The sequence below is a fragment of the Typopeltis vanoorti genome, chromosome 4, assembly GCF_054136105.1.
Source record: "Typopeltis vanoorti isolate ZY-2024b chromosome 4, IOZ_Tvanoo_1.0, whole genome shotgun sequence".
In the NCBI taxonomy this organism is placed as follows: domain Eukaryota; kingdom Metazoa; phylum Arthropoda; class Arachnida; order Uropygi; family Thelyphonidae; genus Typopeltis; species Typopeltis vanoorti.
In genome coordinates this window covers 130117826-130145786 of record NC_143552.1, presented here as the reverse complement: position 1 = coordinate 130145786, position 27961 = coordinate 130117826, and the positions used below count along the sequence as shown (strand labels likewise).

At 36.3% G+C, this 27961-nt stretch overlaps 1 protein-coding gene across 3 annotated transcripts in view; it reads right to left on the bottom strand.

Annotated features, from left to right (window-relative positions):
* Window positions 1-27961, bottom strand: part of Dis3l2 (Dis3 like 3'-5' exoribonuclease 2) — a 592606-nt gene that overhangs the window by 478916 nt on the left and 85729 nt on the right. For all 3 annotated transcript variants that reach the window (XM_090392002.1, XM_090392000.1, XM_090392001.1), the window contains exon 4: window positions 21472-21530. In XM_090392002.1, coding sequence (XP_090248128.1) covers window positions 21472-21530 — 59 coding nt within the window. The remainder of the gene's footprint in view (window positions 1-21471; window positions 21531-27961) is intronic.

Sequence of the window (27961 nt, the reverse complement as noted above, 5' to 3'; positions counted from 1 at the left end):
GCTAGCCTCGACACCAAAAAAGATTTCCGTTGTATAAGACTCTGATCAGACCACACTTACCCCAGGATTTGAAGGGGATAAATTAACTGTGGAAAGGATACAGAGGCAGATAACAAAGATGGTACAATGTTAGTTATGAGCATCGGCTGAAGGAATGTGGACTGCAGAGTTTGGTGAATAGAAGAAGGAGATGTGATATGATCAACACTTTTAAACTGTTGAGAGGCAGTTACAGGGTTGACAATGGAGAGTTCTTTCTCTTGGTGGAACAGCGGGAAGGAACGATGACAAGTGGCCATCCCTGTAAGTTATGAAAGGAAGCTGTGAGCAAAGGGTGGGGAGTGGTTTCTTTGCGTGCAAGGTGGTTGAACTATGGAATGCATTGCCTAATAGAGTGGTGAAAGCAAGAACAGTCAATGAGTGGTATGACAGATTTTGTGTTTCCTAAGAAGATCCTCCCACGATGAGTCTCTTGACTCCATGGAGGGCCGAATAATAATAATAATAAAAATTTGAAGAAAAGAGTAGGTCTTTCGTATTCTGCTGTTTAGGCTTATAAATAAGAACCAACTTTTTCTTTCTTTTTTTTTTATATCAAGTGTGCTTTCAAATGATTTAAAAACTTCCTACACCACTTTTCTTCTGTAACCTTTTGTTGATATACTGGTACAATAAGTCTCATTGAGCAATATCCCATTTGGAAATAATCCCAAATAGCTACTTGAAATTACTTCTCATTCAGTAAGTTTATTTTTATTTATATATACAAATATATTTTTATATTTAGCATTGAATATTATAGCTATTACCACCTTCCCTCATCATTAGTGCTGAATAAATAATCTTATTAGATTCATTCTTTGATATTTATCTTCAATGTACAAAATGGATATTTAAAAAAAATAAAAAGTATTCTCTTGTATATATAAACAAAAACTGTACAAGAAAATTTCCTGGAAATTTGCCTTCCCATTGAGTATATATTAATTCTTTTTAACGAGTTTCATAAAAACTTAAAAAATAGCCAACTGTAGCATGAGTTTCAGTTCAATTCATCCAAAGTACATGGACTAATTCTATATCTCATTCTTTAAATGTATGTTCAACGAAGTTCACTGCATTTATTATGCACAGAAACCTATTAGGGGTGCTTAAGGGTCAAAGCTGTATAACTGAGAGGAGACCTCCACATAACCTTTAAAGGAATGCGGAGAACCGACCAGGGCTTCTGACCTAATGTCCAATCCTCACCTTCTCGTGGTGCACCCAGTTGGGTATCTACTTTAATACTGAACGAACGAGGATAGGCTGGCAATTTGGGATTTAGCTGACCAAATTGTATTCTTATTGATTAAACCAAAATAAAAAATGATGGTACAACATGACACAATTTCATGCCGGCTGGGGCGTCGCCCGGTTAAACAAGGCCCCCGTTGTATTCGCCAGGGAACAAGGGCGAACAGCGAAAAGTCAGCTACTGGAACAAATCTGAAAACAAACCCCAACTTAACATCACCAGAGTTAAAGATCGGTACTATCAACATAAGAAACCTGAATGGCAAAGAAATGGAACTAGCTGAGGAATTAGATAAGTACCAGATCGACATAATAGGGGTGACTGAAACAAAAAAAGACCAAAAATGGTGAGATCTTTCTGAGCAATAAATACAAAATATTATATTCAGGCAATGACAATCAAGGAAAAGAAAGGAGTAGCCATAGTATTCAACACAAAATACGAGGCTAATCTTCTTGAATGGCAGGCAGTCTCAAGTAGAGTAATGTGGGCAAATATGAGAATGGGGAACTGGACAATGAGACTTATTTGTGCCTATGGTCCCACAGAAGGTTCTACTAAGGTAGAAGTGGAGGAATTTTTTGAGGCTTTAGAAAAAGCAACTGACACAATGAAAAAGGAAAAGTTGGTCCTTGTTGGGGATCTAAATAGCAGAGTAGGAAATGATTATGAGACATACAAAAATATTTTGGGAAAATTTGGAGAAAAGAGCAAAGCTAATAATAATGGCAAATATCTGTTGGATTTCTGCTCAGGATATGGACTGGTTATTACTAACACCATGTTCCAACATAAAAATGTGCACAAATTCACATGGAGAGAAGAGGCTAGGAATAAGAAAAGTCTCATTGACTATGTTATTGTTGATAGTGATGTTTTCTCCCTGGTGCATGACCCCAGAGTGTACAGAGGATTTGAAATTGGAAGTGATCACTATTTAGTCTTGAGCAGGATAAAATTGAATTTCATATTGAAAAGAATAACATGTAAGAAAGTTTTAAAGCGAATAAAAGTTGAGCAGCTCTAAGATGTGAAATGTAGACTAAAATACAGAAAGATTATTGAAAAGAAAATGAAAGAGTTTGAGAACAGGAATCAAACCTTGGAGATTCAGTGGCAAACTCTGAAGAAAACATTGATTGATTCTGCCAGAGAGGCATGTGGTGAGGTTGTGTGCAAGGATAAAAAAATCAGAACTCCCTGGTGGACACAGGAAGTTAAAGAGGCAGTGAAGGAAAAGAAGAAAGCATATCAAAAGTTCGTGGCAAATAAGTCAGCTTTTACTCTTACAGAATACAGAAACAAATGTAAGAAAGCTAAACAGTGTGTAAAACTAGCTAAACAAAAGTCATGGGAGGACTTTGGCAAGAATATAGAAAATAAATATCAAGAAGGTGGCAAAATATTCTTGAGGTTGTTGAAGAAGCTTAGGAATGGAGGAAAGAGTGCTGTAAAAGGAGTTAGAGATGATAAAGGTGACATGAAAACATGAGAAAAAGATATCCTTGAAGTATGGAGTAATTACTTTGAAAAACTGCTAAATGAAACAAGCAGTGATGACAGCACTGTGATAAAAAACACTGACCAGGCATGCAGTCAGGAATAGATATCCATACTTGAAGTAGAAAAAGTCATCAAAGGCTTGAAATGTGGAAAAGCAGCAGGAGTAGATGATATTCGACCAGAAATGCTGAAGTATGGTGGTATAAAAGTCTTACAGTAGCTGCACTGCATAGTTCAGAAAGCCTGGACAGAGGGACGAATTCCTGATGATTGGAGTAGAGCTCTCATAGTACCCATATATAAAAAGGGAAATAAAACTGAATGTGAGAATTACAGAGGTATTTCCCTACTGAGTGTTCCTGGCAAGATCTATGCAAGTATACTTGAGAAACGGTTGAGAAGAATCGTGGAAGAAAAGCTTGGTGAAGAACAAGCTGGATTCAGGCCAAATAGAGGCTGTCAGGATCAGATCTTCACTTTACGACAAATAGTCGAGAAAGCATGGGAATATAACAAAGATCTGTATTTAAGTTTTGTTGATTTGGAAAAGGCATATGACAAGGTGCCAAGAGAGAAGCTATTCAATACGCTGCAGTTATATGGTGTCAATGGGGCATTATATCAAGCAATACTTAGTCAGTATTTGAGTTGTAAGTTAGCAGTTAGAATTGAAGGAAGCACAGGAAGATGGTTTAATGTTAAATCTGGTGTGAGACAAGGATGTACATTATCCATATCCCCTCTGTTATTCATTATCTATATGGATCACATTATGAAGGAATGTGGTATTAAACCTGATATCAAAATTGGAGATGTTAATGTCAGCTCCTTGCTTTATGCAGATGATGTTATACTTCTAAATAAATCCGCTACAAGTCTGCAAGATTCTCTGACTAAATTGAATAGCTGTTGTAATAGATATGGTATGAAGGTCAGCAATAAAAAGACAAAGACAATGAAAATAGGCAGAATCATTGAAAATGTCAACTGTGTTGTGAATGGAGAACCTGTGGAACAAGTAAAACATTTCAGCTACTTAGGCACGATTTTTACTGAAGGTGGTAAATTAAATATAGAAATAGACAACAGAATCAGCAAAGCTGGTATGGTGGGAAGTCAATTAAATAAATTCATATGGAATAAGAAAGAAATTAGTCGGAACACTAAATTAGCTGTATACAAGACAGTGTTCAAACCAGTTTTAACTTATGGATCTGAGAGCTGGGTCAGAAGTAAAACACTTGACCAAAGACTAGAGACCGCAGATATGAGAGTCCTGAGAAAGATTAGAGGCATGAACAGATGGCATCAATGGCAATATCATATTAAAAATGAGAATATTAGGAAAGAACTTGACATTGTCAGCATCCAGGAATGCATTAGCAGAGCTAATCTCAGGTGGTATGGTCACTTAAATAGAATGGGAGAGGAAAGATTAGCAAAACAAGCGTTCTCTGCCAGGTTGGCAGCAAAACGACCCAGAGGAAGACCAAGATATAGGTGGATTGATACAGTACAAAGTGCCTTAGACGATAGAAATATAAGATCTGATAATGTTGGAGTCTTGACAAGTAACAGACTGATTTGGAGGAAAATTGTAGATAGTAAGTTAGTAATGATGTAATTTTTTCATGTAGTACTGTCATATCCTGTACACCCCTTGAGGGTACATGGCAGGAATTTGATGATGATGATGATGATGAGAAACCAATTAGAGAAAAATCTGATATTAAGGTGAAATAACACCATCTCAAAAGCTTCATCAGTAAAACCACAGTTGTGCAAGTTGTGGATGTAGTCAGCCTATTGAATTAGAACAAGGAATCTTATTATTTCATCAAGCACAGAGATAATATTACAAGCTATCTACTTGATTCTTTAACAAGTGTGACAAAACAGTCCAACATTAAAATTCAGCATATGTCAAACAGATGTATGTCAAAAACTCCAACTTCACACTCAATTTAGCTACAGCCTGCACCTGTATTTAAAAAAAATCAGACTTCGAAAGGACAAAATACAGAAAACTTCCTCCTGCTCAAATGGCTACTGAATCTTCTAGTCCTGCTAAGACTATTATATGAACTTCTGCCATTTCATAATCTCACCAATCCCCCTCCCCTCTCTCTCTCTCATCATTCCCCAACCAAAGGTACCAATGCTAACATCACACAAAGATAAGGCTAACCTCACAGCACCAGTCCTCATCTAACTCTCATAAACATCATCAAGAAAATCACCTCTCACTATACTACCAAACAGCCCACATTATCTCCCCCACTGACTTTTTTTCAGCAAAAAAAGACATTAGCAAAATCCTCATTTACTCTGGAAAAGTCTCCTGGTCCAGCTGCTATCTCCCAATATACTCAAAAATGTGTATGTTGAATTAAAACTATTCATTCTGTCATATTTCTGCTATCTACTCAACAGTACAGAAGCAAGCATCAAGCAAACCTATATTTACACTCTCAACCCTCAAATTATAGTCTCATTGCTTTCACATTAATCTCTCAAAAACAATGAGGAAGACAATTGACAGCAAATTCTTCACAACCTGAGATCCACCAATTAATTAATGATTACCAATATGGATTCTGCCACTCTTGTTCTGCAGCACATTTCCTAGTTAATCTTTTCCACCTGTGGATACATCTCATAGGAAGATTTGAAGAAACTGACATGGGTGAACTGATATTTTCAAGACATTCAATTGAATCTGACATAGAGTCCTCTTCCCAAGCTACCATCTAACACCTTTGTGATTGGGTCTCCAGTTTCCCTCTGGTCATTTTATTCACTGCATACCTTAGCTCACACTTAATATGGGTAAAAGCATAGATTTAATGAATTTCTATCGCACCTGAAATCAAATCCATAATTTTGCTAATGACAATACACTTCATTCCACTTCACTTCATTTGGCAAGCTTTGTGATTATCAAATGTTCCGGGCTCTTCAATAAGCAATGTTTTAAACACTGGTCTCCTCATCATTCTCTGGTGGAGAGAATAACTTCAAGGTTACCAAAATAGTCCTGTTTTATTTCTCATAATCAAGTTCTCACTTCACTTTCACTTATTTTTGATAATATTTCTGATAATAAAATGATAATATCAGATTTCTGTTGTTGGGCTGACTTACATATGTAGTCTCTCCTAGCATAAACACAAATCCATAACCTCCTCAATCTCCAAAAACTTTGTTTTCTGTTGGAGTCATTCAATAACTCCTAACACTAAAACCCCAATACGTCCAACATGAGAATACTATTCTCGCATTGAAAAATGCACTAAAAAAAAAAAAAAAAGAATGCTTGATGCTATCAGAATAGGGCAATCTGCATAATGAATAACCTCTCTCTCACAGTGTTCCTCCGATGACTTTCTCACAGACACACCACTGATACACTGTCTTCCCCTCCCTCACCTTTCTTCTACAAGTATTTTCAAGGGTGCTGCTCAAGCAAACTGCTCACCATCATTCCTTCACTTTTCTCTAAAAATGTAAAATCATGAGCAGCTGTTAGTCAATATATATACACAGTTAAGCTAGATACTGAATCAACTTATTATTCTCCTCTTTCATTGATCTATGTCTGTTCATCAAAAAAACTTTTCAATACCATTTTCCCCAACTGTTCAAGAACCACATCAATCTTCTTTTTTTCCTTAATCACTTTGGCAGCCTGGTTGGCTGAGTGGCTAGCATATCCACTCTTTAACCAACAGATTGAGTCCCAATCCTGCCATGAGCGTGATATTTGTGATTGTCTTTAGGTGAGAGAGGAATGTCATCACCCAGTGTGACACTACCATCCTGCTTATTAAAGGAATGCAGTGGCTTGAAAAAGTTCCATGTTTTGTCTCTAGAAGAGGGTTTCCAGACTACGTAAGAAATAAATTAAAAATATCCAAAAAAATTATAAAAATTAATAAAAAAAAGCTAAATTAAAAAATCCTTAGCCTACTCATGGCAATAATGTGCTACAGAGTTACAACTTTTCGTGAATGGGAACAAAAAAACTTGCCTATGGTTGGTAATGTTGCAGTATGAGTTAGCTTATCCACTCTTTAACCAACAGTTTGAGAGTCCCAATCCTGCCATGAGCGCGATGTTTGTGATTGTCTTTAGGTGAGAGAGGAATTTTATTACCCAATGTGACACTACCACCCTGCTTATTAAAGGACTGCAGTGGCTTGAAAAAGTTCCATGTTTTATCTCTAGAGGAGGGTTTCCAGGCTACGTCAGAAATAAATTAAAAATATCCAAAAAAATTATAAAAATTAATAAAAAAAAAAGCTAAATTAAAAAATCCTTAGCCTGCTCATGGCAATAATGTACTACAGAGTTTTCATGAACTACAACTTTTCATGAATGGGAACAAAAAAACTTGCCCATGGATGGTAATGTTGTGGTATGAGTTTCGCGACCTTGCTCGCACATGTGCGTGTGTGTGTGTGTGTGTGTGTGTTGGGAGAAAAGTTGATATATTATTATTATTATGGGCTACTCCATAGAGTTCTTAGACTCAATGAGGAGGCATAAAACATCAAGCATATCCAACATTAGCACAGTATCTATCATACTTTGCTCTTAACTTATTCACAGTCGCAACACCCACAACAGACTCTGGCAACCTATTCCACTCATTTAAGACTCTCCAAGTAAAAAATCTAGTCTTCACACCCCTACTAACTACTCTTGCACAATTTCCAAAGATGGCGCCTAGTTCTCACATTACCAGATTTGTTAATACAGAGTAAATTCCGAAAAATTTACTCTATATTAATCTTGTGAAAACCCTTTAGTATATTGTATGTCTCAATCATATCATCCTTTTTCCATCTGTCAACCAATTTCTGTACTCCACAAATCTTCAACCTGTCCACATAAGTTTCAATCCATAGACCTGCTACCATCTTGATCATTCACCTCTGGTTCCTCTCCACCTCCTTCTCATCCCCAAGAAACCCAGGTGACTAGATCTGTGCACAGTAGTCAAGATGAGGTCTTATCAAGACCTTATAAAGAGATATACATAATAACCTGCTTATTTCTACTCTTCAGGATGTTCTTCAGGAAATAATCTGCTTTAAGGCCAGTGAAACCTTATCAAAAATGGACTAATTAGAAAGCGAGTATATGGATGCCTGGGCAGCATTTATGTTTCCTAAAATGGTCTGCGCTAGGGCAACCTGTAAATGCCGGCAAGTGTATTCCTGTAAGCTCTCTGGTCAACTTATGTTTATGAAACTTTCATAGTTTCTACATTCAGCTTTGAAATAATGCTGGATCTAATATCCACTTGATTTTTATAATTTTGCATCGGCAAACTGAAACCTTTTGGCTCTTTATTTTAGTAAACGCTTTAGCCACTTTTGCAATATGCCTTCTAAACTTTAACTCACTGTCTGCTAATACCTCCAAATCCCTGGCTTCATCCATTTCCTGGAGTACAGTTCCATCAATGGTACACAGTTGGTAATTTAATTGTCAAATGCATAACCTTAATTCCACATTACACTGACATCCATTCTCCTTTGCCTATGCAACTTCTGCCATACACTGGCAGTATTGCCAGTCTATCTAAATCATTGTGCAAAATTTTATCATCATCTTTATTAACCATTGCTCTACCCAATTTTGCATCATCAGCAAACAACTGAATAATTCCTCTCAGATCCTTTCCTATATTGTTAATGTACAAATTAAATAGTAGTAGTCCAAGAATAGAGCTCTGTAGCATGCCACTAGTTACAGGCCTTCTACTGGACTCTACTCCTGAATAAACTACAGTCTGGTATCTCTCCATCAAGCACCCTCTTATCAACTTCACCTTTATTTCCATCCCAATGTGCTGCAATTTATTAATTAGAATTCAATTCGGCATCCCGTCAAAAGCCTTTACAAAAGTCCAATAGTATCATGTAAATGCATTGTTTATCCAACTCAGCTGGCACTGTATTATAAAATGTGAGCAAGTTACCGAGGCACAACCCACCCTTGGCACACATATAGTATCCCATTTCTGTCTATCCATTCCTGTATTCTACTCTTGACCTACTTCTCCAATACCCTGACTACAACTCTTGATATGCTTATCAGTTGGTAATTTGCTACATCAAGTCCTGGAGCCTCCTTTATGCAATGCAGCCATTCTATCCCCCCCCTCTTTCCAGCTCTTTGGGACTAACTCAAAGCTGAGAATTAGATTAACACCTTCCAGTAAAACTTGAGCTGGTATAACATCTAATCCCATAACTGTATTTTCAGATCAAGGTTCTGTAATAGTCTATGCACCTCCAGTTCATTTACCTTGGTTTCCATTTAAGTCTTTGCCTTTCTTGTTACTGCAATATCTCCACCTGGATGATATACACTTGAAAAGTGTTCACTTAGCAATTCTACTATGTTGTCTGATTCGGTAACCTCCTTACCATCAGCAGTCATTAAAATTTTTCTTCCATAATCATTCTTCCTTTAACTTCACTATCTTTGGCCTGTACTGCTGATTTCCATTCATGCTCTGCTTTGCCTCTCTTACCACACTGGTTACCCTTCTGGCCTGTGTTTTGTTTTTCATGTGCCTGCTGGTCAACTTTCTCCTTGAATTAATTCCCTCCACAAATTTTTTTTTTTTTTTTTTTTTTTTTTTTTTGTGGCTCCTGCTATGACTTTCCTCAAAGACTCCATAACCACTTCCAATGCACTATCAACATTTAGTTCTTGCAGTTTCACATACCATGGCACTGATCCAAGCAATCTCTAAGTCTGTCATACGTACCAATCCTGTAATTCTACATATATCCCCGCCACCTCTTAACTCAAAATTCCTCGCATTTACCACCTCCCAAGTCAAGACCATATGATCACTCTCATCAATTTGTGGCAATGTGGTCATACTGATTATAGACAAATTCTCTGATGCAGTTAGTAGATCTAGCACTCTCAAACCCTTAAAACATTCCATCACATGCTGCCCGAGGTAATTATTCCTTAATAACTGCATAAATTCCATTTCTTTCCTTCCTCCCTCCCTCCCATGTTTCCTTTCCTCTTTCTAATCTATGTTCTCAAAGTTGAAGCCCCCCCCATAATAAACACACACCAGACAAAAAATTATGAAATATAAACTTTATTCCTTAATATGGAGTTATATCACCACTTGCTTTAATTACAGCTTGGAGTTTTTTTTTTTTTGCATGCTATCAATATAACTCATTATCACATGCATATTGTTGGATTCTGATTATGTAGAAATTAGAATAAATGTTGTTTGATTCAGAATCCAACATGACTTTCCGTCACAAGAACTATATTTGTAGATATTATTTAATGTAAATAACATAAATTATAATTGATATTATATAACTACCTTAATTATGTCAAATATTTAATTGCTTAATCAAAGAAATGTGTTAATGGTAAATAGATTCTGTATTAAATGTTATTAAGCTGTTTTATTTATTATTATGTCAATATTGTAAGAACTTATATTTGTAGTTTAACTGCGCATTTATTGAAATGCGATCATTCTATTTATTCCTTTTGTGAAAGCTTAATGTTATGTAATAACTCAATGTAGTTGTATAGCGTAATGTAACATTCGCGAGAATGTTTACGTCTATCGGTTGTCATGGAGACGCGTGAAAATAAACGGGCGCGTGTGAAGGGAGCGTTTGTGGAGAAGAGAGAAAATAGATACGTAGTTGTAAGTGAGAGTCAGAACGGAACTTTGGAACTATAAGGTAGCAAGGAAGTAAACTAAAGAAGTAGATGTAATTAAAAGGTTCTTAGGGAAGAATTGAGTAGATATTTTTTTTTATAAGTGAATCTTATAGTTGGCTGAAAGCAAAGTCAGCCGTAGTAATAAAGGAAATTATTGCCGTAATCGGATAATTAGAGAACTGGACATTCAAAGAAGAATTCTGAATAAATCCAGTCAGTCTACAATTACGACTTATTTCTATACTACGAAAAAAGGAATTGTACGGAGTTAAACTAGTTGATGAATGAAAAATAAGAATAATTAATGTACCTTATAGTTTTTATCTGGAGTTTTGAAGCGCGATTAATAAGGCTTAGTTATAACCTTGGAGAATTTTTATAAATGTGTTTCGCAAGTATGATAAATACAAATTGAAAGTGTGCTCACAAAATATTGGAAGTACTGAAGATTATTTCTGGTAAGGACAGTCACATTAGTTTATTTCAGTGTATGAAGATTTAAGTATTAGTTCCGTTGCGCTGTTTGTAACATTAACTGTAGCTTACCATCGAGGCTGAGAGTTGAAACTATAGACATTGAAATGATATCTACCGTGGTTAGTGCCTGTTATGAGTTAATCGTAGAGTGTAGCTGAGAGACACAAGGAAACTGTTTAAATAAGAATTTCTATTGTAATAAGTTGAGTATAGGAACTTTGTGATTCTGAAACTGTGAGATTGTTTGTGAAAGTTTGAAAGATTGATTTATTGTGAATGACTTGACCTGATGTACTGGCTTGACTGAGTTATCATATTTAAAAGTGGAATACATGTATTTTGTTATATAACCATATATTAAATGTTTTGTTTGTTAATTTAAATATTGTGTTTGCCTGAATTTCTTTTTACTGCACCGTTCACAAAAATTCGGATCTAGCAGGAATCCCAGAAGGAAAGAAAATAAATACCATCGGCCTGAATGAGTGAAAAGACTCTAACTAATTTTGAATTAATCTTACTAATTCATATAGACTTATCTAAGGATAGAGTGGCGCAGTATAATAGAAATTTCTCTACCCTTAGATCAGTGATTAATTTGCAATTAGTTTCCCTTTATTTTATGAAAGTGACTTTTAGCAAGATGGCGGATTTAGAACATAACATGAAAATAGAACGTCACGACAATATCAAGTTCATTCTGCTCCATGCTTAAAAGATCCCTTAATTCCTCCAAATTTTCAGGTTGCTGAGGTTTCTTCTTTACAGCCCTTTCTAACATGACCCAGATTTTTTTTGATAACACTCAGACTGAGTGAAGTGGCTGGCCAATTGAGATGTGGAACATCTTTCTCACATTCTGCTAATCAATCCAGCACAATTCTGGCTCGAAGGACACAAGAGTCATCATTTTGAAACTCAGGGTCCACTATTATTATTATTATTGTTCCGGGAAACTCCAAGGAGTCGACAAACTCATCGAGGGAGGCCCTAACATCATGTCTGGAACAACTATTCAACATTTACACAGTATTTATCATATCTTGCCTTGAACTCATTCACGGTCGTAGCACCCACAACAGACTCGGGAAGCTTATTCCACTCATTCACCACTCTCCAAGTAAAAAACCTAGCTCTAACACCCTTGTCAACCACGCTCTTACCCAGCTTCCATGCATGGCCCCTAGTCCTCCCATCACCAGTCATATTTTCAAAAATATCTTCTGGATCAATCTTATAAAAACCCTTCAGTAATTTGAATGTCTCAATCATATCACCCCTCCTTCGCCTATCGTCCAATTTCTGCAACCCACAAATCCTCAACCTATTCTCATAAGGTTCATTCCACAGACCTGCTATCATCTTGGTCACTCGTCTCTGGACCCTCTCCACTTCCTCCCCATCACAAAGAAACCCTGGTGCCCATAACTGGGCACAGAAGTCCAGATGGGGTCTTATCAAGGCTTGATACAGAGGAACAACAACTTGCTTCTCTCTACATGTTAAAGTATTTTTCATAAGCCAAGTGATTTGGTGAGCTGTTTTAGTTACTTTTGCAATGTGCCCCCTAAACTTCAACTCCCTATCCACCAGTACTCCCAAATCCCTGGCCTCATCAATCTCCTGGAGTACGGTTCCACCTATGCGATATACTGCTGCTATTCTTTTCACCCCAAAGTGCATAACCTTACACTTTGCCACATTAAACTGACATCCATTTTTCCTAGCCCAGTCCTCCAAACTATCCAAATCATCCTGTAAAATTTTGACATCCTGTGCACTCACAATTGCTCTACCCAACTTTGCATCATCAGCAAACAAGTGAACACTTCCTCTCAAATCCTTTCCAATATCATTGATGACCACTGCTTTTCAATCAAATTGAAAAGCAGTGGTCCAAGAACAGAGCCCTGCGGCACTCCACTAGTCACAAGACGTCTTTTTGACTCCACTCCTGAATAAACCACTCTCTGGTATCTCTCCTTCAACCACCCTCCTATCCATCTTACCAACCCTATATCTATCCCCATCTGCTCCAGTTTACTGATTAGGGTTCCATGTGGTATCCTGTCAAAGGCCTTGGCAAGGTCCAGTAGTATCACTGTAAACCCATTACCCCTATCCAGTTCAGCCGTCACTGTGTTATAAAACGTGAGCAAGTTACTGAGGCATGATCTACCCTTCACAAAACCATGTTGTCCCCCATACAATATCCCATTTTCATCTATCCAATCCTGTATTCTTTTCTTGATTAATTTCTCTAAGACCTTGACAATGATTCCTGATATACTAATCGGTCGGTAATTTACAACAGCAGTCTTGGAACCACCTTTATGCAGTGGAACTTATTTTCCCTTCCTTCCACCGGCTCGGGACTAACCCAGACCTGAGACTCAAATTAAACAAAATGGTCAAGGGTACTGACAATTCTTTAGCTGCTTCTCGTACTACATGAGCTGGTATACCATCCAATCCCACAGATGTATTGACATTGAGGTTATGCAATAGACTACTCACCTCCACTTCATTAACCACAATTCCAGTATAATCTACTGGTTTATTCGTTTCTGCAATGTCACCACCTGGATGAAATATTCTTGCAAAGTGCTCACTCAGTAACTCAGCTATCTCAACTGATTCAGTTACCTCCCTACCATCGGCATTCTTTAAAATCATTCTGCCATGTACATTTTTCCTTTTACTTGCTACATATCTAAAAAACTGTTTAGGATTCTCTTTAGCCTGCATGGCCAATGTTCTTTCGTAATCCTTTTTTGCGTTTCTTACCACACTCGTCACCCTTCTGGCATGCGCTTTATACCGTTCATGTGCCTGCCGGTCACCTTTCTCCTTAAATTCCCTCCATAGTTGTTTCTTTTTTTGCAGCTCAAGCTTAATGGTGTTATTCATCCATTTAACCCCTACTTGATTTATTATTCGGACTCTAGGTATACAGTCAGCCATTGCTTCATGCAAGCACTTCTTAACTACCTCCCATGCGCTATCAACTTCTAGTCCTTGCAGTTGTACATGCCATGGCACTGAGCCAATCAATCTCCTAAGTTTGTCATACTTTCCAGCCCGATAATTCCACATGTACCCTGTCTTAATTGAAAATCAATTAAGTGCCCACTATGTGTCCTTCTTGTTCCAAAAACTGAATAAATGACAATACCTCATTATTTAAAAGTGTCAGATAATCCATGAATTTCATGCGATTGGACACCTCAATGAATGGGTCAACTCCAGCACTTGAAATACAGTCCCAAAACATGATACTGCCACCTAATTTTTGAATGGCTCTTTGGGCACATTCAGGGTCAAATATTTCTCTTGCCTGCTGCATGACCTTGGAGCAGCTATCATTGGAATATAAGCAGAATCTGGATTCGATGGGCATAACATCATCTTCACTGGTCAATGGTCCAGTGACAATGATGTTATGCCCAAGCAAGGCGATTTTTCTTCTGGACAGTTGTTAACTTAGGATGTATCTGGGCAACATGACTGAAAATGTCTAACCCATGCAGTTCTCTCTGTAATGTTAATTCTGAAACTGGTTTACTGTGTCTAGCATTATATTGTTGAAGTAGTTCTTGATGAATCTGGAAATGTTCAGCTGTTGCTAGTCATCTCTAACCTGCAATCCTGATTTGTCATTATAGATGTAAATGGATACTAATGACCGTGGATTCAGACACTTCAACAAACTTCATCACCTCTTGCAAGGAATGTCAATGTTCTCAGCAAAAAAAAAAAAAAAATGGTGCCCTTTTGTTACCCAGTAACGTCACCTTTATCATCCTTATACCTGTAAAAGAGAATAAAGAATGCTACAGATGCATTAAACACACACCTCAGACATCCACAATCATATTCCAGCAGTTTTACTCTACCTATATGTATGAGTCTCTGCATTCACCAACTTTAAAATTATGTACATGTTTCAATCAGCATTCCATAATTTTTTAGTCCAGTGTATTTTAGTACCTGCCGTTGACTAATTGAGCTTATTTGCCAATGCATATTATCCCCATCATCCTTTACACTCCCTATTCCACAGCCAATTGTATATTTTGTTCTGCTGACCACTATCTCACAACAGATAGCTTCAAATGTGCTAGTTTCACTCACTTGCAGTTGAACTCTTACTCTCCTTGGTTGCAGTTCATCAGCTTCGTCAATAATACTCCTCCCATTCTTATCTCTTTCTCTCACTCTCTATTCTCCCTAAAAACACCATATCCTTCACATTCTATCTCACTAACTATATCATCTTCTGTCAGCAACGTCTCACTAATGCCAATAAACTTATGCCGCATGCACCAAAACTGACACATTGGATGATTAGAAGTGGCACACTGGACCACAATGATAATAATAATAAAAAAGTAAGCCTATTTATGCAAAATGTATTAACCAAAAGCCGATTTGCAGAAAAAAAGCTAAAACTTAGTAATTATTTTTAGCAATTTTATTGTTTTATGCACATTCACTTGTTTGAGCCTGATGCACCAAGCATTAGCAACAATGGTGCACAGGTTTTAGTCAGTCAGTTTACAATTGATACTCATGCGATACATAGTTGTGCTTTGTTTGTCTTTCTTTGTGAACATTTGCAGTTTTGTACTTTTTTGAAAATTAAGTCTTGTTTTGCATTCAGTTATCAAACACAGTGCAAAAGAAAAACAGAAGGCCATCATCATCATCATCAAATTCCTGCCATGTACCCTCAAGGGGTGTACAGGATGTGATAGTACCACATGAAAAAAATTACATCATTACTAACTTCCTATCTACAATTTTCCACCAAATCAGTCTGTTACTTGTCAAGACTCCAATATTATCAGATCTTATATTTCTATTGTCTAAGGCACTTTTTACCGTACCAATCCACCTATATCTTGGTCTTCCTCTGGGTCGTTTTGCTGCCAACCTGGAAGAGAACATTTGTTTTGCTAATCTTTCTTCGCCCATTCTGTTTAAGTGACCTTACCACCTGAGATTAGCTCTGCTAACGGATTCCTGGATGCTGACAATGTCAAGTTCTTTCCTAATATCCTCATTTTTAATATGATATTGCCATTGATGCCATCTGTTCATGCCTCTAATCTTTCTCAGGACTCTCATATCTGCGGTCTCTAGTCTTTGGTCAAGTGTTTTACTTCTGACCAACTCTCAGATCCATAAGTTAAAACTGATTTGAGCACTGTTTTGTATACAGCTAATTTAGTGTTCCACTAATTTCTCTCTTATTGCATATGAATTTATTCAATTGACTTCCCACCATACCAGCTTTGCTGATTCTGTTGTCTATTTCTATATTTAATTTACCATCTAAAAATCATGCCTAAGTAGCTGAAACGTTTTACTTGTTCCACAGGTTCTCCATTCACAACACAGTTGACATTTTCAATGATTTTGCGATTTTCATTGTCTTTGTCTTTTTATTGCTGACCTTCATACCATATCTATTACAACAGTTATTCAATTTAGTCAGAGAATCTTGCAGACTTGTAGCGGATTTATTTAGAAGTATAATATCATCCGTATAAAGCAAAGAGCTGACATTAACATTTCCAATTTTGATATCATGTTTAATACCACTTTCCTTCATAATGTGATCCATATAAATAATGAATAACAGAGGGGATAACGTACATCCTTGTCTCACACCAGATTTAACATTAAACCATCTTCCTGTACTTCCTTCAATTCTAACTGAGGACTTACAACTCAAATAAAGACTAGGTATTGCTTGATATAATGCCCCATTAACACCATATAACTGTAGCATATTGAATAGCTTCTCTCTTGGCACCCTGTCATATGCCTTTTCCAAATCAACAAAACTTAAATACAGATCTTTGTTACATTCCCATGCTTTCTCAACTATTTGTCGTAAAGTGAAGAGCTGATCCTGACAGCCTCTATTTGGCCTGAATCCAGCTTGTTCTTCACCAAGCTTTTATTCCACGATTCTTCTCAACCGTCTCTCAAGTATACTTGCATAGATCTTGCCAGGAACACTCACTAGGGAAATACCTCTGTAATTCTCACATTCAGTTTTATTTCCCTTTTTATATATGGGTACTGTGAGAGCTCTACTCCAATCATCAGGAATTCGTCCCTCTGTCCAGGCTTTCTGAATTATGCAGTGCAGCCACTGTAAAACTTTAATACCACCACCACCATACTTCAGCATTTCTGGTCGAATATCATCTACTTCTGCTGCCTTTCCACATTTCAAACCTTTGATGGCTTTTTCTACTTCAAGTATGGATATGTATTCCTGCCTGCATGCCTAGTCAGTGTTTTTTACCACTGTGCTGTCATCACTGCTTGTATCATTTAGCAGTTTTTCAAAGTAATTACTCCATACTTCAAGGATATCTTTTTCTCTCGTTTTCATGTCACCTTTATCATCTCTAACTCCTTTTATGGCACTCTTTCCTCCATTCCTAAGCTTCCTCAACAACCTCCAGATTATTTTGCCACCTTCTTGATATTTATTTTCTATCTTCTTGCCAAAGTCCTCCCATGACTTTTGTTTAGCTAGTTTTATGCAGTGTTTAGCATTCTTGCATTTGTCTCTGTATTCTCTAAGAGCACAAGCTGACTTATTTCCCAGGAACTTCTGATATGCTTTCTTCTTTTCCTTCACTGCCTCTTTAACTTCCTGTGTCCACCATGGAGTTCTAATTTTTCTATCCTTAGAGACAACTTCATCACATGTCTCTCTAGCTGAATCATTCAGGGCTTTTTTCAAGGCTTGCCACTGAATCTCCAAGGTTTGATTTCTGTTTGCAAACTCTTTCATTTTTTCTTCAATAATCTTTGTGTATTTTAATCTATAGTTCACATCCGAGAGCTGCTCAACTTTTATTCGCTTTAAAACTTTCTTACATGTTATTCTTTTCAATATGAAATTCTATTTTATCCTGCTCAAGACTAAATAGTGATCACTTCCAATTTCAAATCCTCTGTACACTCTGGTGTCCAGCACCAGGGAGAAAACATCACTATCAACAATAACATAGTCAATGAGACTTTTCTTATTCCTTGCCTCTTCTCTCCATGTGAATTTGTGCACATTTTTATGTTGGAACATGGTGTTGGTAATAACCAGTCCATGTCCTGAACAGAAATCCAACAGATATTTGCCATTATTATTAACTTTTCTCTTTTCTCCAAATTTTCCCAAAATATTTTTGTATGTCTCACAATCATTTCCTACTCTGCTATTTAGATCACCAACAAGGACCAACTTTTCCTTTTTCATTGTGTCAGTTGCTTTTTCTAAAGCATCAAAAAATTCCTCCACTTCTATCTTAGTAGAACCTTCTGTGGGACCATAGGCACAAATAAGTCTCATTGTCCAGTTCCCCATTCTCATATTTGCCCACATTACTCTACTTGAGACTGCCTGCCATTCAAGAAGATTACCCTCTTATTTTGTGTTGAATACTATGGCTACTTCTTCTTTTCCTTGATTATCATTGCCTGAATATAACATTTTGTATTTATTGCTCAGGAAGATCACACCAGTTTTTGCTTTTTTTGTTTCAGTCACCCCTATTATGTCGATCTGGTACTTATCTAATTCCTCAGCTAGCTCCATTTCTTTGCCATTCAGGCTTCTTATGTTGATAGTACCGATCTTTAACTCTGATGATGTTGAGTTGGGGTGTGTTTTTAGATTTTTCCGAGTAGCTGACTTTTCGCTGTTCACCCTTGTTCCCTGGCGAAAACAACAGGAGCCTTGTTTAACCAGGCGACGCCCCAGTTGGCATGAAATTTTGTCATGTTGTACCATCATTTTTTATTTTGGTTTAACCAATACGAATACAATTTGGTCGGCTAAATCCCAAATTGCCAGCCCATCCTCGTTCGTTCAGTATCCAGGTAGATACCCAACAAGGTGCACCACGAGAAGGTGAGGATTGGACATTAGGTCAGAAGCCCTGGTCGGTTCTCTGCATTCCTTTAAAGGCTATGTGGAGGTCTCCTTTCAATTATACAGCTTCGACCCTTAAGGACCCCACTGAATCTCCAAGGTGTGCTCGGTATATAGATATATATATTAAATGTCTATATTAACATATTTTTACAGGAAATTTTTAAGGATACAAGAGTTGTATGGCACATCTGAATATACACATGAAAAAATTGGTACATGGGACATAAAAGGTTGACAATCCCTGAACTAACCAATGCCAAAAAAACTCCTCCCTCTCCTTGTTCTGAATTATCCTGGTATTAATGTACATAAAGTGCAAGAGTCCCTTAGGCTCACCATTGTCCTTATGCTTTATATTATCTATCATATTCTGGTTTCTTACCAGTAGTACTAACTTAGGCATTTTCTACAAATTCTTACACTCAACTGCCTCACCTGTGTACTCATTCAACAGCTTCCTTCCTAAAAACTTCAGTTTCCCTGATTTTGCACATCCACTTTCATCATTCAACAACACCTTTAATCAGACTCTGAACATTAAATACATTCAGATGCAAACCATTCTCCTTGTATAAGTCCTTTCGTCCATCAAACTCACTCCACAAACTGCACTTCATTCCTCTTGCATAACTTACACATTGACTCCTTCTCAGATGAATTCCATCATAAGTAACAAATGACTCACTATCTTAACTCTCTCACCCTTTTCTTTAGTTACTTTCAACTCTTTCATGTCCTCCCTCATACCATACTTTTCTCCTTTCAAATCATTCATTTCAGTCAAAGCAATCAACTCCTTCACTTTAGCCTTTTTGCATTCTAGTCTTGCAGACATCATTAATTTTTTATCTGGGAAGTGCAATTTTGTCACTCTTACTGAGCACACCTCTTATGATAGAATTGCCATACAAGATTCTCTCTCCTTAATTTTTCCTTCTCTCTGTTAGTAAAGCATTCCTTTTTTCCCCTCACACTTCTTTCTTCCTGTTCTCGGCTGAACCACTTACCAGACATTTTTGCATTCACTCCAGCTCATGCTTAGTACCATGTATACTCCATGTAACTGCACTATCTGCCTGATCATGGCCAAATCATTCTTTATATCCGTCATACTACTATTATTCCTTCAATTATCACTTTTACGCTGTCTGTCTGTCTCTCTCTCTCTCTCTCTCTCTCTCTCAATCATGCCACTTCATCACCCTTTCAATCCTGTCTTCTACACTGTTGCACACATTTTCACATATATCCTCTGTTATGTCTGCCACCTCAATCTTTTGACTTGAACTGCACTTCTGACACTTGCGAAGAAGTAATGAGTACTTCTTGCAGACATTGCACTGAATGAAGATCCTCTGGTTGAATTCCTTAAATAATGATGTTTTACTGTTCTGCTTCACACTGGTGCATACCACTCTATGTAACATACCATGCAGAATGACTTATATAATTTTATATTAAATAGAAAGTTTAACATAAATCTAATTAACACCACAATACGATCTAGTGCAAATACAATTTTTAACTAATATTGTTTTTTTTTTTTTGTTTCCCTAAACTAAACAACTTAGCTTTTGGAGCTCTCTAAACACAGGCAGCATCTGCTACAAGATGTCCCATTGGCATATATCCTATCGCCACACATACACACATCTCTAAACACAGGCAGCATCTGCTACAAGATGCACCTATTGGCATATATCCTATCACTACACACACACACAAAGTTGCAAATCTGGTAATATTAGCACTATAAAACTTCTTTCTTTTCTAAAGAAAATATTAGAGAACTAAGCCATAATTTTCAAATAAACACTGAAAAAAATCAAAGGAAATCTTTCTAAATATTCAGTGATTTTAAACTCTTCTGCTTGATATTTATTCTTTGTCATTTGACTGTCCTTTGATCATAAACTTTATGGCTCAGAGTGAACAAACCTTGTATGTGAAGACTTATAATACATTTTTTTGTGGAGATAGAAAACACTATGCAGTGCTACAAGCAATTTTTTTCCTCCATTACAAAGATGATACATAGTTATGCTTCTAATCATCTATACTACACAAACAATGCTGTGTAGTACATGTGCTGTCAATGGACAGCACATGTGGAGTCCAATACATGTGCTGTCATCTTTTTCTATATCACTTTATTGAGAAATTTATTTCTTAAACACTGCTTCTAAACAAAGTAAAAATTATTTTAGAAAGAAAAAAGATTCCAAAATAAAGGAATGCTGAAACATGCTGAAATGGCAATACATATAAAAATACATAAAATGGCTGAAATACATATAATACGATACATTCTATGTATTGTATACAAGTATGTATTATTCCTTAGACTTATCACTGGTTCAAAGCTGATTATATGATGCACAGTTGTCATACCACATCACAGCTTACCACTGATGAATTATGTGATACACAGATAATCCTACATTATCTAATATAAAGAATTAGATGCATAAATAAATAATATTTTCTTAAAATAAAGCATTACCTTGAATTCTTTTTTGTTTGCTTTCGATCCTTTCTTTGATGGTGTTCTATTTTCAGGACCTATACACAGTGATTTAAAATAAGAATATATCAGAAATGACCACTGTATTAAATTATTAACAGAAAATATACAGTGAAGGTAAGTCCATAATATTTACTAAAGACACATACACACAAGTATTTGACAAACCTCAATATATCAGTGACTATGATTACAGATGTCATTCTTCTGGTTAGACTTTCCATTCCATTCTTTTAATAAACATAACTAATAAACAGATATTCTGAGGCATTCCTTTTGTTGGATCCTATTTCGTCTTAACCTATACTTTGGATCTGTCAATTTGTCACTCAATGTTCTTAAACAAAAAAATTAAGTTGCTAGTTGATTTCTAATCCAAATATAGAGAAAATTTGTATTTATTGACTGTGCCACTCTATATCTAAATCAGTCAAAGAATTAAAGTAAAACCAACTCTCAACTATTTCCCTTTTATGTGTTGTTATTATGTATACAGGCCGAGTTTATTTAACTTATCTTATTCACCCACTTTGGTTCGATTATTTTATGAATGGTGCAGTAAAAGAGATTCAGGCAAATACAACTTTAGATCAACAAAATAAACATTTAATATAGGCTTACAAATTATACACTTTAGTTTAAATCACTGAATAAGTTATTACAAACATTTTAGCTTATCTGGTAATATAGTCATATAATTTCAGGCAATGGTTAATCTGTTGTCTGAAATACAGCCTTCACAAAATTCAATTAGCCATTTGAAAAAGTTCAATGTCATAGGTTCCTTAGTAACCAACTACATTAATATCTTATAGTTATGTAAGTTTCAATTACATATATAAGGGTGGCAATGCTTCTTCACAAGTATACACTCTTCAATCCACATTCCAGCTATTCTCCTGCAAAAGTTACTGTTAATGTAGGGATATTTTAGGAAGAAACTCACACATATCTCTGCATAGGAGTAACAAAGTTGGTTAAATCTTACCGGTAAATTTCCTTGTTCATCTAATTATGTATGGACACCTTTTAAAACTGTATTCACTTAAAACAATTAACAGCACTCATTAAAAACAAAACAAATCCTCTTAGTAATAACTGAATAAATTAATGGTCGCAATTCACATAGTTAAAGGGTCTTGCTTGGAGCAAAACGCTTGTACTATCTTTGACATCACTTGACCAATTCAGTATTCTACCAATAACTCATGAACTAAGGTAACACTCAGTAATTCTTTAACTTGAAGTTTTTATGCACAGTAGCCTATTCTTCCAGCATTTTCCAGCACAGCTATCGTTTAAATTTAACCTTGCTGCCTCTACTTATTCTCTTAGTTACTCCGTGCTATTCTTCAAGTTTCTGTGTGTCCCTGAAAAGTCGGTCCCGAGTCAAAATCCCAACAAAATTATCGCTAGTCATCCAGTTGCTACCTTGCTATCTTCCGATGCTTTATTTGTTATTCAGCAACTTGCTAGCTAACTCGCTCCTCGACTAGTAGATCTTGGCGAGCTACTTGACTGACTCGCTGTTATCTCTCTGCTCGCTGTTATCTCACTCTGATTCCCCCCGAATGAATCGTTTTCTCTGTTCTTCGCTTATATATCCCTTCTTGCTGCCGAAATTATTCTCGTGCTCTCCTCTACTCAAATCCTTTTCAGCCTTTCAATACCGATCTGCCACGCTCTGTTCTAAACTCGCGCTCGTTATCTTACATACGTCTCCATGACAACTAAAACAAAATATAATAAAACTGAGGCATTGCACTATGTTATACCTCTACATACAGGAACAAATAAGGAATATTTACATTTCAATTAATATGCAGTTAAATTGTTGAATACAAATTCTTATAATATTAACATAGCAATAAATAAAATAAACTTAAAATTATTTTAATACAGAGTCTTTTCACTATTATATATCCTTGATTAATTAATTAATTATTAATAGAACTGAAGTTACATGAGCATTAATTCATAAACAAGTGATTTACATAAAATAATAATTACAAGTCTAGCTTATGTGATGGAAAATCATGTTGGATTCTGAAGTAAATATTAATTATTCAAATCTCTATATATTCAGAATCCAATATTCTGAATCCAGAGACCCTGCAATGACTATTTTGATCCTTATACTCCTAATGTGCTGGATAATTTCTAGGGAAATACCACTGCAGAGATAACACAGATCAGATATACCAGTACATTTAGTGCCTATTTTTGGAGTCTTTTTCCAAACTAGAAGAAAATTTTCCTGCAACACTTTCTCATACCTCCACCACACTTAAAAGATGAGGTGACACAATTCAATAAATACTGTATTTTTTTCCTTATAAGATGCACTGTGTATTGGATGCATCAATCACATTTCTCATGTCAATATTTTGGAAAAAAAATATTCTTCTCAGTATGAAACGCATGAATTATGCATCAAATTTTTCATGTAAATATTATTTTTTAAATATATATATATATATATATATATATATATATATATATATATAATAAACTTAATATTTTATCTCGGTTTAAAGTCATTAAATATCTATTTTTAAAATGTACCATAACAACTGAGTAGAAGCTCAGAAATACATCTATAGCCTAAATGAGGAGGCATCTCTAACTGACATCAAAAGAAATTATAAAAAATCATTGAAGAAAATAGGACTGAGAGTCAACAGGTTAGTTTTCCTCAAACATTGTAAATTCAATCAAGTTTTTCCTAATTTCATATTGTTTCGAGAAAAGATAACAGAACGCGCTAAAAGAATTTATCGTAAAGCCAAGTTACATCTTCTCAGCGAAAGAATCTCGGATACAAAATGCTGTCTTGCTTTTTTGTTCAACGTAAAAAGGTCTTTAACTCAGAAACTTGGAGAGGTTATGAATAATGATAATTTTCATGATTTTATCTTTAACAGTGAAGCACAAGCAACACGGATAAATAATAATAATAAGCTTAATCTTATAAAGAAATTTGAGATTCTTAAGAGAGTTCAAAACACATGCTCCTACTAAAGCCTGTATTAATCCTGACAAAGCTGTAGTAAACAATTTGTCACATGTTTTAACAGTTGCAGAAAAAGATATTCTAAGCAAAGGTCTAAATTTCATTCCCTCACCAAAGTTTATGCCAAAAGAATCTCTACTTACTAAAATAGAAAAAACCAGTTCATTTATTCCTAATCATTTGGGAAAACTTCTCCGTATTGAATCCATCTTCATTATCAATAATGCTAAACCTCCAACAGATAATCTTTCTCCTGCCGAAAGACAGGCCTTAAAGAATCTTAAAAAGAACAAAAACATCATTATTTTACCTGCAGATAAAGGCAATGCCACAGTCGTCCTCAACTCTGAAGATTACCACAATAAAATGCTTCAATTGCTTGAAGACAACATTACATATTCAATTCTTCAGGATGATCCAACAAGGGAACTACAAAACCGCACAAACAATCTGTTAAAGACTACAAGTCAACTTCCTCACAACATTCGCCTTTCTTTACGCTCTCTACACCCTCTTATACCACGCATTTATGGAGTTCCAAAGATCCACAAGGAAAAAACCCCTCTTCACCCAATTGTGGAAGGAATTGATGGTCCTACTTATAAGCTTTCTAAACATCTTGCAGAATACCTCAAGTGTTTCTCCAATAAATCTTCATTGTTCATCAAAAACACCACAGATTTTGTTTCTCATATCAAAAATATTTCAATCAGCGAAAATGATATCATAGCAAGTTTTGCCATTATCTCATTATTTGCTAACGTCCCAACTGAGGAGGTATTAACATTACTAAAGGACAAATTGTCTAAAAAGATATTTGCTTTATTAAAGCAGTGTATTCAATCTGGCTACTTCAGATATAGGGACTCCATTTACATTCAATCTGGCTACTTCAGATATAGGGACTCCATTAGTTCTAGCGGGATCGCGCTACCTACATCCCACTAGAACACGACCCCACAAAAACACAAGTTAAGAAATTAAAAATCTTACTTAAAAAAAGTAACCTCCTGGCCCCCTAACGTCACGAAAAAACTTAAACCTTTCCGCTCCCCCTCCCCCCCAAATATACGGTTTACCAAAAATCCACAAACCCAATTCCCCACTCAGACCTATAGTAGATGCCACCAATGCACCTTGTTACAGACTGTCTAAACAGCTGGCCAACTCTCTGTCCCCCCTCACCGGAAATTCAGCTTCTTATATAAAAAACTCGACCCACTTTAAAGCCCTCACAGAAAATTTAACCTTGAACAATACAGACGTATTAGTAAGCTCTGATATCTCCTCTTTGTTTACCAATATTCCCTTAACTGACACTTTATCTCTCTTAGAAAACGTTTTCCCCTCTGACATCTTCGATCTCTTTTCCTTTGCCATCAACTCTGGGTATTTCTCTTGGAATAACAAAATCTACAAGCAGATAGAAGGAACCGCCATGGGTTCCCCCCCACTCACCCCCCCTGCCAATTTCTATATGGAAGATTTCGAAAAACGAGCCATAGACTCAGCCCCATTCAAACCTTCTATCTGGCTAAGATATGTAGATGATGTGTTCTCCATTTGGCCTCATGGCCCAGACACGTTAGACTCCTTCCTCGGTCATCTCAATAGCCTACATCCAAGAATCCAGTTTACTATGGAAAAGGAAAAGAACAATTGTTTACCCTTCATAGACACCTTAGTCACGCGCCTGCCTAATGATACACTTGCCTTCACTGTATACAGAAAACCCACACACACAGGCAGATACATTCACAAACTCTCCCACCACCACTCCTCACAACAATATGGCATCATTAAAACCCTTACCAAGAGAGCCCACAATCTTTGTTCCAATGGAACCACCCTACTACTGAGCTTAACCACATACACAGAACTTTCCTCTCCAATGGCTACAGCGAACACAGTATCAAAAAAATAATCAATTCCTCCCCCATTCCCCGTCCCTCTCATCAACAAGATTTTAAACATGCCATCACCATACCCTACATCAGAGGCACTTCGGAAAAAATAGCCAAGATACTAAAAAAGTATAACCTACACACAGCATATAAGCCCTACCGCAAACTTGCTACCCTTATCCGTTCTACAAAACATCAGCTCCCTCCTCTCTCTCTGCCTGGAGTTTACAAAGTACCCTGTTCCTGTAAGCTTGCGTACTTTGGACAGACAGGCAGATCAGCATCCATCCGCCTGGAGGAACACAAGTCGTACATCGTTAAACACAACTATGGCCATTCAGGCTTGGCTGACCATGTTTTGGACACCACCCACAGAGTATCATGGAAGAAAACCACCATGCTCCACCACAGCAAATTCAAGAAAGAGAGACTTTTCTTAGAAGCAGCAGCAGCTCTCAGAAACCAACTAAATCTTAACAAATACGGTTGCATTAAGCTTCCGAAGATTTGGGAAACACTCATCACCAGAGGTCCCACCTTACATTCCATGCCACCTACTACCGCCCTTAGAGGGCACTCCACCCTAGATAGGACTTTAGTGTCACCCACGTGGTTGGGCTTAGTATTGTAAGTTTTTGTGTGCATGTTACATTAATTGTTTTTGTAATCCCCGTAGATGTCCTGGTGACTAGGACGAAATATAGGAAGTATTAAATTCTAATTTAATTCTTTTTGAGTGTTGTAAAAAATCCATTAAACCTCCAACATAATGTCCTCACAGCACTTAAGCCTCTACACAACAATTTGTAATAAATATCGATTATTTACACAATATCTCATCAATTACACCCTATCCATAAGTAAAAAATATTTATTCATGTATAAAGTACCCAATAGTTATAATTATCCGACAGAAACTAAAATATTCCACTAATTGTTTTGAGCAGTGTATATAAACAATTTTTTTTTTCATAGCATGCCACTTAATTAGTGATAGCCTCGAGCCAGCTATCTCTGATTACCAGTGGAGATTGAACTGTCCACTCAGTCTCCAAAAGTTAGATAGAGCTAAAACGGCCTAGCATACTCCCTAAATGGGAATAAAAGGCGTTAGCTGATTTTTTATGATAATTTTTATAAATTACATTAATCTTCTTTTTAAATCTTTATTCATCTTCATCTTCTCTCAAAATTTTCTGAACTTGATTCTTCATCAGAAACAGAGTCATTACCGACTTGAAATAATAAGTCATCCTCTGTACTGTCAAGAGAATTACTAATGCCACGCTTTTGAAAAAAAATTATAATAATTTCAGGTTTCATTCTATGAAGTGAAACTTGAAATAGAGAACATAAAATGAACACAAAAATAGAGATTACAACTATTTTTGTGTTCATGTTGCAAAGTTTATTCTTAACAGCTTTTATGCTGTTAAGAATAAACTGCCAAGACATCCAGACCAAACCTTCATTATCCATAACTTATCCCTTCAATAATAAATTTAGTTTAATCCTTTATCCAAGTGTGAGCAAAGAAAGTTTGCGCCTGAAA